This window comes from Siniperca chuatsi, linkage group LG3 (assembly GCF_020085105.1).
Source record: "Siniperca chuatsi isolate FFG_IHB_CAS linkage group LG3, ASM2008510v1, whole genome shotgun sequence".
Classification (NCBI taxonomy): domain Eukaryota; kingdom Metazoa; phylum Chordata; class Actinopteri; order Centrarchiformes; family Sinipercidae; genus Siniperca; species Siniperca chuatsi.
Window position 1 is genome coordinate 22,120,074 of NC_058044.1, and position 14,171 is coordinate 22,134,244.

At 38.8% G+C, this 14,171-nt stretch overlaps 1 protein-coding gene across 14 annotated transcripts in view; it reads left to right on the forward strand.

Annotated features, from left to right (window-relative positions):
* The window catches only part of LOC122873573 (calcium uptake protein 3, mitochondrial-like), a 34,656-nt gene that overhangs the window by 10,701 nt on the left and 9,784 nt on the right, over positions 1-14,171 (forward strand). For 6 of the 14 annotated variants that reach the window (XM_044190474.1, XM_044190464.1, XM_044190465.1 and 3 more), the window contains 5 exons: positions 1,427-1,474; positions 2,659-2,741; positions 4,371-4,442; positions 6,154-6,195; positions 8,643-8,738. In XM_044190474.1, the coding sequence (XP_044046409.1) occupies positions 1,427-1,474; positions 2,659-2,741; positions 4,371-4,442; positions 6,154-6,195; positions 8,643-8,738 (341 nt within the window). The remainder of the gene's footprint in view (positions 1-1,426; positions 1,475-2,658; positions 2,742-4,370; positions 4,443-6,153; positions 6,196-8,642; positions 8,739-14,171) is intronic. The other 8 variants (XM_044190477.1, XM_044190471.1, XM_044190470.1 and 5 more) reach the window with 4 other exon arrangements.

Consider the following 14,171-nt stretch of genomic DNA (forward strand, 5'->3'; position numbering starts at 1 on the left):
TTTTACTTTGTGACTGTGGCATGTCACGTTGGACAGGTAGTTCACTGTGAACTTGAGTGAATTTGCAAGCTAGGAACGTCTGCTTTATGTGGAGAGTTGATGAGAGTTGTTGGTACTGATGAGGACCTGCCAATCAAATCAACTGAAAGCTGCAGGAGACTGTAGAGTTGATTCTCAGTGGGATCAGATTTACCAACAACACTATAACATATTACAAGGAATGATATGGTTTACACTTGAAGTCAAAACTATTGCAAAGTTGATCTTTAAGCAATTATTTAAACCCTCTGACCAGTTGAAAAGCATGATATATCAAAGTACCTGTGGAGTAGCAGTGATCAGTTTGAGTTCAGTAAATCAGTGCTCCTGTTCTAACAATCTTCATGCCTAATAGGGGTTTCCTGCAGAAAACTTCTGTTTAACTTATTAGGTAATTAGGGTTATAATGGAAGGCACTGCAAATACCAACATTTAAATTTACTGTAGTTATTAGCACATTTTTAGACTGACGTAGAATTTTAAAATGTACAAACTCATAGACACTATAGCAAATATCATTAAATGATAAGTTAATATGAAGATAAATATGTAAATTGCATACACAATAGTATCAAACTAAGTTAAATTCAGTTTAGACTGATCATTGACTTTGACTGAAAGTTGTTCCCCTAATGATATGTACAATCTGGGGATCAGTGTTAACCCCCCTTTTTATTCAGCAGCATATCACTGAAAGTATGTGAGTGTAAACATGCAGAATGTATTCCAGAAACCCGAGTAGTTTCAGAGTGTATCTCCTGCTCTTTGCACAGCTCAGGCTACATAGGGACAAAGAGAATTCAGTTCCAAACCAGCTCCTCTGCACAAAGCAGTCGAGCATCAGGAAAACACAAGGCTCACACCGGTCTTAGCTGGTGTCATGTTCACCTACACATACACACACACATACACACTCACGCGTATACACACACGGGAAAGCAGTCTCCCGTAACACTCAAGCGAGTCACCCTGAACTATCTGAACGATCAGACAGAAAGCGAAAAAGAGGGAGAGAGGGCTGAGATGGTGCTACAAAGATTCCTAAATGGGCCAGAGGCAAGAAAGGATCATCTCCTAAAACATTTTTCACTTGCTTATCCAAACACAGACACATACGCATGCACACACCCCTACCAGCCAGTGTCTTTACTTTGGACACTTGGGGTGTAGAAAAAGAAACGGTGTGTGGCCGAATGGCTGTTGGCAGCTCAGCTCCAGAAGACACATTTTAAGATGCTATCTTCATGAAAGGAAGGATTATGTGTGTTAGTGTGTGTGTGTGTGTGTCAGGAGGCCCATGGTCTTTGAACATCTGTAAACATTGTGTGTGTGTGTGTGTGTGTGTGTTGAATGTGACCTCTTTAACTCCTCTTGATCTCATTACCAGGCATCATCTCATACACAGAGTACCTGTTCCTGCTCTGCATCCTTACAAGTGAGTCAGTTCAGTCTCTCTATATATACTCCTTCACGCCATCTTATTTTATACTTTTTTATTCTATCTTTCTCTCACTTTACTTTAGCAGTATACTGTGCTTATTTTGGGAAAACAAGATTAGCTAAGGTACATGATATGAACTATATTCAGGCCCACCCACAACTTAGCAAGAGGCAATTATGACACAAATCTGGTGGTTTTCCCCTTCCCCTTGGGGTGAGACAGAAATTGAGATAGAGACAGCGAGAAGAAAAATACCTCTACTTATAACCTTTCAAAACTTAAATGTAGACAGGAATGTGAGGCTTGTTCCTTAAAAAAACTGCTGCACTCATTGTTCACTCATCAAGTCAAAGTATTTTTCTGCACTATGTATTAAGATCATTACACCTTCAAAATTGTTGACTGTCTGCTCTTTCCCTCAAAGTCAGGAATTGAAGGCTTTTTCTCTTCTGTAAATGATCAGGAACCCAAACAGTGTCAATGTTCTTATCCTTTTTTAACTATGTAAAATGAAAATTGCAGCAACATTTCCTCCTAGAGAAAGTCACAGGAGATTTGCATCTAGTGCAGCTCAGTGTGTGTCCTCATCAAATGGGAGGGCAGCCATTAATCATGATCAGGAATGGGTTTGTGTCATTGCTGTTTAATCAATTTAATCAATGTTAATTTGAAACTCCGGTGGAAAGATACAGAAAAGTAAATACTTAATTTCTTACAAGTAATTAGAACAACTGTTATTGATAACTGAAATTCATTTGGTAAATTTCAAACTAGTCATGTGCTCCTTGTACCTGCATGAGTCTCAATAATAATACTAAATTAATGTGTATGATGTCTTGGCTAAAGTTTTTATCTGTGGTTTATCTGTAGCAAACATATGCGTTCTGGTATTTCTAAAATAAAGACATAAGTGACCCAAGCTTTATCTGATTTGGTAGATCAACAGTTATACCTGGTCACTAAGAAACAGGTAGAATTGTATACAAAAATTCAAATGTTAACTGTAGCTCATAGTTTATATAGATTTATCCACCTGCCCCGTCTCCCTCCTGTCTAACCTATACGCCACTTCTTTCCATGCTATTTCTGGATTTGAAATTGCCTTTAACACACACACGCACACATGCATACACTCACACACTCACCCTACTGTATGTGCTCTCCTCTCTGTTCTCCAGAGCCCCATGCTGGCTTTAAGATTGCTTTCAATATGTTTGATGCAGACGGCAACCAGATGGTGGACAAGAGGGAGTTCTTGGTGGTGAGTACTGAGAGAAAATCTATCCCGTGACTGAATTTGTATGTTATTATTAACATCACCTTTTACTCCGATCACAAAAGGGCTAGGTTGGGATATTAAAGATATTGACAATGAGTGTGAAGTGACTATCAGTGCTTACAGAGAGATGTAAGATGTTAAAGCTTCCACTTGAAAATTTGACTCCATTATGTGAGTTTTCAGGTGAAAAAATAGAGTTTGGGGAACACAGAAGTAGAGAGATACAACACAATTCAAATCCCACAAAACCCAACAGAAATGTATTGGGAATATAGCATCATCATCTCAGGATGAGCACAAGATGAATTTATTTCATACATGTAAATAAATCACTATCCAATTAACCACTGACACCAAATATGATACCAAATAGCATTTTGTTTCAGTTTAGTTTGTCCCTCTGGCACACTCACTCTCTTTTGCTGTCGCTTCTTTGACTAGTTGTGTAGTCAGTCACATAGATTTTGTTTACCATTAGAAATCGCCATCCCTAATCCAAACCTGACTTATAAACAATGATAGTTTGACAGCTGCTCTAACATCTGATGGAAAATAAACTATCAGAGGAACAGGGATGGACATAGATGGGGCGAATCATGTTTTTATCTACCTTAAATTCCCACTGCCTTTAGCTGAAAGCTGCTTTTTATGTTTTATTTAAAAACTGATTTTAAGTTCACTTTTTCCAAAGACAGCTTATTTAACAGCTGAGTAGCCTAACTGTACTTGCATTTCTTTAGATTAAAAACCTATAAGGTCTACATGTGTCTTACTTTCCCTGTGGGATGGGACCAACAGATTTTCAATTGAAAACACTGCTGCAGGCAGGAAGTGATCACAATCTCTGTGGAGGCTGGTGGGAGTGGGATGGCACATCAGCGGGAGTGGGGGGTGATGGTTGAATATCCTGTGGGAGTGGGCAGGTGCAGGACCGAAAAATAATTCCCACATTGAGGGTTTGGCAATAAGGTCTGATTTTTCTGCTGTCTTGAATTCAGTCAAATGAAGGGAATGTTTAATTTAAATAAACCCCAAATGAACAATGTCAGTCACTGTTATCTGTTGTGATCACAACTCCTAAAATGTTCCTGGAGAATGTATCTTTATAATTGATATGGCAGTATTTGCTTTTTTGCTGTAGGTAACCATTTTAATTGTTAATTCAAATTAATAATAGAAATTGATTAATGAAAAAATGGTTCAGTGTATAAAATATAAAAGCTGCACTTGATGATACTTTCCTGGGCCAGTGCATTGTAAGAAAAGTACAAACAAATGACCATTTACTCACCAAATTAAGAAAAACTATTAATACGGAAATACTAATACTGATTGCTGCGCAGCTGCTGTTTTCTGCCCGATGTGATTCAACATTGATTTATCCTTTAATATATGTGACCATAAGTCCCCTCTAAAGAAAACTAGAAAACCAACACTCTCTTCATCATGTTGTCAGAAAGCCAATACTTGAATCACATCATAGACCAGCATGAAAGACTGAATGACTTTGTGAACTCAGGTAATGTTTGTACAGATGGACATTTAAGCTTCAAACAGAGCTTTGACTCTGGCTTTGATTTGTCAATGAGATCTTTCTTTCTCTCATTACAGCTTCAGGAGATCTTCCGGAAGAAAAATGAGAAGAGAGGGAGGAAAGGAGATGCTGAGAAGTCTGCACAATTGGTAAGAAAGTTGGTACGGAGGATGAGGTTGTGTTTGCGTGCGAGGAGAGGTACATTTGTATGGATGTGAAATTCAATTATTTTGCTAATTACCCTTAGTACAGCCAACAGTGGAACGAGCATGGATTATAAGTCTTTATGGACATGGACTTCATTAATGCTTGTATCATCAGTGGGGTAAACTTGAAATACAATGTCCTGGTTTTATTGAGGTTAATATAACATTACTGTAAAGTTACTTCCTTCTTAAAATGGCATTTTAATACATCCATGAGTGTAATGTGGCACAACATCTCTCCCGTGAACTCTTTAATGTTACTGAAGGTGCAAAATGAATGCTGTGTCAAACTGTACATGTGGATGTATTTAAAATGACATATCATCATCCAAGCTAATTGTCATCTGTATTTAAGCAGCTGGTATTAAAGTGAGCAAAACCCTTCATGTAACCATGTCTGAGTGCATGCCACCTTATAGAAACTGTTTTTAACAATGTGGTTTCTCTCTTTTTACTGTGACAGTTACCCCTACTGTGTACTTGTTAAATTGGATACACCCTTAAAATAATTTGTCCTTTTCAACACTTCTGTGATTGAAGTTTTGGAACAACACAGGTCATCTTGCTTTACTACACTGAATGGTTCAATTATGTGTTTTATGTTTATATCTGCAGGCTTGATGCCTAATCGTAAAGTGTAAACTTAATAATTTATAAAGCCTGATTCACCCAGCCTCAGTCAGGCTGGGTGAATATTAGCTTTTTACAGATATATCGGTAATGGAATGTATGTTGGCTAATAAGTAACAAGACATGTCAGTACAAAAATGTTTTATTCAAATGTAAATTGTCTCTCCATCTTGGTCACAGTTCTTTATAAAAACTAATTTAAGGGAGCTTTATCAAAAATGTTGGTTTTTGTTATGTGTAAATGTAAAGATATGAATATGGGCAGATATATCATTATCACATTTTTGAAACTCTCAAATATAGATATTGTATTTTCTTCAAAAATCCAGTATTGGTTGGACTATATTTAGCATTTTCAGTTATGATTTTAAAGATGGGGTGCACGGTGGCAGAGCGGCTAAAGCTCCTGCCTCCCAATAAGGAGATCGTGGGTTCGTGGGATCGATTCCCGGACATCACACAATTTCTCTGGGTGGAGTCTGCATGTCCTCCCCGTGTTACCGTGGGTTCTCTCCGGGTTCTCCGGCTTCCTCCCACCGTCCAAAGACATGCATGTGTAGGTTAATTGATAACCTAATGAATGTGAGAGTGAATGGTTGTCTGTCCTTGTCTGTGTCTGTGTTAGCCCTGCGACGAGTTGGCCACTGTCCAGGGTGTACCCTGCCTAAGGCCCAAAGTCACTGGGATAGGCTCCAGTCACCCGCGACCCCTAACGGGACCAAGCGGTAGTAAATGGATGGATGGATGGATTTTAAAGATAAAATCTGAAGAAGAAAAATATTACACTTTCCCTTACGCATACAGTTTCACAAATCATCCCTGGGAAGTGCAGTGCACAGTGTTATAATGCAAAGTGTGTGTTATAAAATTTAATCATAGATATGTTGAAAATGTCACATCCCTCTGCAGAGTGTATTTCGTTGCATGTACTAACATGTCTTTTACCTTCTCTCCTCCTCTTCTCTGATTGCATGCTCTGTCCTCCTCTTTCTGTTCTTCATGTCTATCTCTCTCTGTGTGTTAGAGTATGCAGCTCTATGGATATCAGGTTGCCCCCATGAACAGTGTATGTATCCAAAACCATAATGCCTTAGTCTCCTTTCTGCGCATCTTTAGATAAGGATGAACAGAGGAACAGAGAGCTAGGTGTTTCTATCAGCTGGGTTACTACATGCATTCCATTTTCGGGGGGGGCAGTATACTTGAAATGTTACGAGACAATACCACAATGGGGACTTAAACATGGTGGTGATAAAAGGTTAAAATGTCATGGTAGACAGATATTTTACTAACAACATTTCATAATATCTAGAACCTCTTCTGAACTCTGTGTTTGATTGATTAAAAAACTATCTGGTTAATCAAGTAAAATTCACCCTGTTTTTACTCATTTAATATGTTGTTTGGACTATTTTCCCTCATTCTGGGGACTCTAGTAGGTTTGTTAGGTGTAAATGTCAATTATATGGGGATACTAAGAGGACTCTGTTTAATGCCCCTGTCACCCACTTTTGTGTCCTGACCTGGTCTTTGAAAAGGCCTTAACCCTGACCCAGTCCACCTGATCCTCTGTTGTCAGTTAAATGTACACAGTAGACTCCTTGAAAGGATGGATGGATAGAAAGAATGAGAGGGATAGAGAGTGACTTCTTTCAAGACAGGGTGTCCATCTGTCAGGTCAGCTGAGTGATTGATCAAGGGATGATGGCAGAGGGTGGGATGAATGGAGAGAGGGATGGCAGAAGAGGAGTAATAGATTTAAGGGGTCAGGAGAGATGAACTCTTACAAAAAGAGAGTGATGTGATTTAGAATGACTCGAGGCACTCTAAAGCTCTAAACACAATCACACACTGTCAATTTTAGACTGTTTTAGGACACGTGCTGTTTGTTGGGCAGTGTGTGTGTGTTACTGAGTTTTGTTATTGCAAAGAGAGAGCAGGAGATTTTTATTGAAGGAGGTCTAGGCTACACACACATTCACATTTACATTACAAAGAAAGCAAACAGGTTACATGTGTCTGCTGAGTGGTATGACACCCAAAATTAAACAGATTACTTAAAAAAAGGACATTCAATTTACAGAACTATTTGTTCTCTCACATACAATAAAGACTATCTTGTTAAATTTCTGTTATTTCCAAAATCAATATGACAATAATTTAATATGTGAGATTTGGGCACTTTCAATACTCAAATGCCTCATATTGTGCAGAAAAAAAGACTTATAGGTCCTAGTTTCCCCTTGAGATACATTGAACTGTAGAAGTTTGCTCAATCAGAGTGGCAATGAATATTTTGTGATGGAGATCAAGTACAGTGTAGCAGATGTGTACTGTCCAACTTTAGGCTACCAGCCACAGTCTCTATTCAGACTATGAGTGACTTTCCTTCTTTCTCTCTCTGTGTCTCACTCTCTCTCTTACACACACACACACACACACACACTCCTTGTCCTGTCAGTGGTGTGATGGATAGCTGCATTGTCACTGTGAAGTTAAGAGCGGTGCAGGGTCATGTTAAAATGGCTGCTGCTGTGTTCTCCCTGGAGAGAAAGACAAGGTGGGTGGTCAGGAGCTCAGCACTGTGGTTGTTTTTTAAGGCAGAAACCAGCTCTTTTTTGTGGCATTTGGGGCAGCAATATGTTCCGCTGGTTCACTGTCATAGGAGTGAAAAAGGAAACTTGCTTTTGGGTGGAAGAATTGTGAATTTGCTTCAGAGATCAGTTAGATATGATTTTTATGCTTGTTCGTTGTTGATTGAAAGGCAAAGTAACGAATGGTAGCTTTAGTGATTTAAATGTAAAGGTCAGGACAGCAGATTACTCATAGTTAATCCTTATTATGTTAACCAAAACCACTGGAAGACATTAGATTTTTTTTTCTCCAGCTAATGTCTTTCTTTATCTGTGATGTACTGTATCCCCACTTGCAGAGTTTTTGCCTAAATCTGATGCTTCCTCCCTTTAATCCTGTTTTGTTTGACACTAGTGGAGTTTTATGCTTGGTGCTTTACAGTGGATGGGGTGAATTTATCGTTAAATCAAACATTACAAATGGATATTACCACTGTAAATTGAACTTATGACAGAACATTTTGATTTAGTTTCTTTCTCCCTAGTTGCATTAGCAGTTTTTGATCTAATAAACAGCATTTCATCAATGTAGGGTTAGCAAATAATGTACAGTTCCTATAGTTTACTATTTGTTCTATCCGGTTTGGCAAAACAGAATCGGTGAGGTTTCCCATATTAGGCAGTTCAATGAGCGCCTGATGCCAGATCAGAATTATCTTGATCAAGTATTTACTATGTATGAATGCTGTATGTGACACTGTTCATGAATATGCAGTATATGTACTCCAAAGAGTCAAGAGTCTCCAAAGAGTCAAGAGTCATCTTCATGAATCTGTTTGTATATATTGAGAATTGATAGAGTGAATATTGGAAGCTGAAGTTTACTTCCTAAAGTGGTTGGAGGTGAACTGACCCTGGCCCTGCTTGACCGCTCCTACAGGTGCTAAAAAAAGACAGTCAGGAGTTTGTGGCACGAAGTTACTGGGACGTTCTGAGGAGAAGCGCCAGTCAAGTCCTCTTTTCTGACCTGGCGGAGGTACACAGACCCAATTGTCCTCTGTCCCTACATCCCTCCGTTTTTCATCCTTCACTCCTCCTCATCAGTTTCCTGTAGTTATTGTTGATCCTCCAACTAGCCCCATAGATTCAGAATAATGTAGTTGCATCAAGCTTATTCAACCAGAATAAGATCAGAAATGTTGACCTTCATAATAAAAGCTTTCCTTGACACGTAAGCATGACGGCCTTAATCTTTGTCTTCTGGAGCAATCATGCCTAGCTGCTCAACTCTCAAATCTCAAATATTTGTCAATATGGGCTTGTTGTAAAAGTTATGATCACCCCAACTCTTTTATTCTGGTTTGGCTTGGTACCGATAATTTACATAGACTGACTTGCCATCTTTCACTCTTCTTTTCTTTCCTAAACATTACTTCATATATACTTTAAATTACTCTTTATCTGCCATACTTCTGTTTTACAAACCGAAGTAGGGTACAGAAACTGCTGTCAATACATTTCCCCATTCCCTTTCCCCGTGTGAAGTCATTTCCGTTTGGATGAGCTCTAAAAGACTTCCTAGCACTAAACACAATATGTCCATTAAATTGATCTCTTCTAAAAGAGAAAGTTGTAGGAAAATATTTCTTTCTTGGGATAACTTGAGGCTCCTCCAAATGTTTGAGTGTCTTCCCCATTTCATTGTGTCACTCACTTATTCCTGATGAACAAATTTGACTTCTTTATATATGTTCTTGTTGATTATTGTTTCTAAAGAATTTGTACTGGTGTGACTGTATTAATCCAATAATGCTAGTTAGATGATAGATATTGTAATGTTCATATTCTAATAACCTGTTTCTCACCTGCTGTCTGTCATTGGTCTCTTCATTATGCTTTCGTATGTGTATCTGTGCCTTGTTATCTGTGCTGTGTTGTAGCTTTGGTGTGAAATCATTGTCAGTTTACACCACAACGTGTTTAATGACACTGGTATAATGATAACAAGGCTGACAGCAGAGCACATACAAAAACCCTGATCATTATAGCACCACACACTTATACTGAATCACATAGAATTTATGAGTAATTTTGAGTACAGCAGTCTGTTGCTTCTATACTTTGAATTGCAGAAATGTATATATTCAAGAAAAAAATGTAAATGTATCACTCACTTCAGCATTTCAAACCAGATACCTTCAAACAACTCTCAAAAGCTTCTACTTCCAATATTAGACATCGTAAATGTTGTTTATCACACATTCAAGTCATTTTGCACAGAATTAATAGAAAAACAAGACTAAGAGTCTACAGCCATGCTAGCAACTCTCTGTACGTAGTCACGGCGGTGCTTTGAGCTAAATGCTAACGCCAGCATGCTAACATGCTCACAGAGATAATGTCAACATGCTCATATTTAGCAGGTATAATGTTTACCATATTCACCATCTTAGTTTAGTGTGTCAGAATGCTAACATTTGCTAATTAGCGCTAAACACAAAGTACAGCTGAGGCTGATGGGAATGTCATTAGTTTTGCAGGTATTTAGTCATAAAGCAAAGTGTTGGACAAATTGAAATTTTCACCTGATGATGGTGCTAGATGCAAAGTAAGGGGATCACCAAAGTTATTATAATGCATCCTGTGGGGTTTAAGAGTGTATGTACAAAATTTCATGGCAATCCATCCAATAGTTGTCGAGACAACCACAAAAGTCAAACTTATTGTGGCGCTCTCACAGGCAATTACCAAAGTCAGTAGGAGTCATCCTCTGGGGACCATGGATGTCTGTTTAAAATGACATGTCAACCCACCTAACAGTTGTTGAGATATTTCAGTCTGGAACAAAGTGGTGGACTGACCAACTAATACACCGCCACCCCTAGAGCCACAGCGCTAGCATGGCTAATAATCTGTTAAAAACAAACAGACAAACAGGATTAACATCAAAAAGGTAAAAATGCTGTCCATCAGCAAAATCTCACATTTTGGCAATTTGTGCTTCATAGAAAATTCCGAGTCATTTTTACCTTTTCATTAGCTTGGTCATGTGCAACACAAATTGTCTTTCCAATACGTCTAACACGAGGTGAAGATGCTGGTAATGATTAATAACAGCTAACAGTGCTAGCAGGCTAGCTGAGTAATGACAGGCTATGTGCTGTGGTGGCAGCGGAAACTGAGGTGGAGATAATGACAGTGGAGCGTAATGTGACTGACCTTGTATTTACACCGAGCAGCCTTTCATCTGCTGGGATGTCAGATGGACAGAACAGACGAATCAGACAGAGGGGGAGGATGGGGTGAGGAAAATAATAGGTAGAAAAACAGGGACATTAAAAGTGTGAGCAATTAAAAATTAAATAAAATTAAGCAAATTGACCAGAAAAGTGAGAAATGGGGACACAATAAAAATACCAAGGGATGAATTAAAGAGAAAGAAAACATTGGAATTGTAACAAATCTATAAGAACACCAGATCAGATAAGAAGAAAACCTGAGGGGGGAAAAAAAAGGAAGAGATAAAATCAGAGAGACAACAAACAGGTGAGAGAGGCCCAAAGAAGATGACACAGGTCAGCAGAGAGAACAAATGTTGGGGAACAAAGTGGGTGGGGAGAGAAGAAGTTCGGGAAGCACATTTAGGGGAAAAGAAAGAAGCAGGTTGTATTAGAGAAAGATGTGTTTACTCAACAGATTAGTCACCGTTATACCTCTTTGCTTTTGTCTGGAGAAGGAGGGACTGACTGACAGGCTGGGAAGGAGGGAGGGAAGAAAAGAACGATTCACCTCTATGTTTGTCAGGTGACGGAGGTACTGACGGGTAGCATGAGGAGAAAGGAAAGCAGAGTAATCAGAGCAGGGGCAGGATAAGAGGGAAAGAAGTGGTGATTGGAGAGGGAAAGAAAAAGAGAGAGAGAGAAGGTGGGAGATAAAGTTGGGAGGTTAGAAGGGAAGTGCAGGGAGAGAGACGAACAGGTCGTGGGAAGGGAAAGGGAGGGTCAGCTGTTTTTACCCTGCAAGGTGTGACTGATTGACAGTGTGACTGACTTGACTAAAGACCAACAATGAGCTCTTCCTCCAAGGTATTACTCAGATAGGGAGGGTGAGGAAGACCGTTTAGTGTGTACATCAGTAATTACTGTTTTTACCCTCGGTTTCATGATCAAAGTCTGTTGCAGCTCACACACACACACACACGGACAAATAGACACATGCATACACCAGGTGTTGGCCCGTGCCCTGTGGGCGTGGTAACCATTATGTCTTCATGGGGATGATGAGCTCATGCCGATGCTGCCACACTTCCAGTAATGATAAGCTTATTATGATCAGTTTGACATTACGTCTACCCAAGGTTAGACTGATATGGCTTCTTAAAAGGGTTGAGATTAATACCAATATTGAGCCTTCTGATTTGCTGACAATTTCTTACATTATATATCGGCTTTAAATTTGACCAACAAAACACAAATTCTGCATTGCACTGACAAAGACTTTTGAGTGAAATTCTGCCACATCACAAGTTTTTTTGGTCAAACATCTAATATAAAATAAGTAATAGTTAAGTACTATTATCAAAACAATCATTAGCTCTAATAAGGAAGAACCTCTCTCATCATGTTAGAGATTGAAAGTACTGACTGTTTTTTTAAGTACAACAACTAGTGTCAGTTATCAGATAATGATTAAAGCTACATTAATCAATATGTTGGCTCTAATGTGAAAGGTGTCACTCATAGTGATGAACCCACAGAGAATTTCCCTCAGCTCTATAAAGCGATTTAGCGTCATTCAGCTCATTGTTTCAGTTTGATGGCTCACAGCTTTACTGGTTTGGATTTACCAGCCTAGCTTTCAGCAGTAGCAGGCAGCTGTTGAAAAAGCTCTAAACCCACTGTGCACTACCCGCCCAGCACCAAACAGCAGACGCAGCCACTAGCTGGCGAACATAGGGGAGCATTTAGCAGCTAAAGAGACAGATATTTCCCTCAGGAGTTGCTGGAGAACAAAATAGAGCTAAAAGGAGGGTGAATATTGGTGGTCAGACACAACAACTCCAAATGTACGTTAACACTTTCACCGTAACAACTTTATGAGGTGATAATATGTCAATGTGTTTACAGCTTTTTCTGCTGCCCCCAAATGGCCAAATAAAATCACTTAATGCAGCTTTAATAATTATTTTTTTGACCTTTGTTTTAGTGGTGACAGGGGGAGAAGTTGGTCCATAGCAGGCTGATGAAGATGACCACCTCTAGTTCCATATTTGATTTCAAATATTTCCCAGGGTGCACGGCATCCAAACATCAATAACGTCTCTCGCTAGTTTGCACGTTCAACTAAAATCAATCACCACTACCAAAGTACCTTCCACTCAGTGCCACATGGACCCATCCCAACTTGAATCACGTGATCAACTGGATTTGTACTTAATTATACATAAGACATTTAAACCTCTTGGGGACAACTGATAAGTTACTGCAACAGTGATTAGACAATTATCAGATTCATTATGAATTCCTCAATCACATCCATTTTCAAAAGATGAACAAAATTATTGATTTTAGTTTACCTGTCTCTTGTTTTGGAAGTTGCAAAACAGCAAAACAAACAGTTTCAGATTATGAAAAGGATAGGAGGGATATGGTGAAAGGAGGGGAGAGAGGCAGAGGCACACCACCTGGATGCTGTCTAGATGTATGAACAGCTCATGTGTCATAAAGACATCAGTAATGCGTCAGTCATACATTAAAAGAGCAAAAGTATTTTTGTCCTGTTTGTCCGTAATCAGAGGCTTAATGAAGAGACCCTCAAATAAGTGAGACACAGAAAACAAGACACTGGAATGATAAGTCTGTAATTGTTTCAGTTTGTCTGTGTTTACATGAAGTCCCTAATCAAAGACTGGAAGACTAGACTGCAAAGTGAATCAGAAACAGACTGAATGTTGGGAGTCACACTTAAACAAACATTAAAAGTAAACCTCGTTTTAGGACCACCAACTAATGTTGTTGGTCCAAAATAGAGGTTTACTTTTAATGTTTGTTTCCCAGAAGACGTTTTTTATCCTGTGAGTAACCAATCTGCATCCATTACAATTGGATCTACTACAAAGCATTTGGTTAGTGCCTTAATCTACTACAACTCACTGTAAAGAATATTACTAGTGTGCATTGGTAGCCATAAGTACCCAAAGCTGAGACCCATAATCTGATTTGGCTAACTGATTTGAATGCTTACATAACAGACTTTAGCCAGTAGAGATTTTAGTTTACTAATAATCTATCCCAGTAGTTCCCAACCTGAGAAGATATGATCAACAAGTTAGGAAAGAAGAACAAAAACACTTCTGCCCCATAAAATTGTTTTTATTTATCCTTACATTTATCTTTGCTTTTTTCTTGAATTGAAAATACTGAATAGTTTTACCTCTTCAGGCTTCTAAAAAGTATTCACATGACACAAT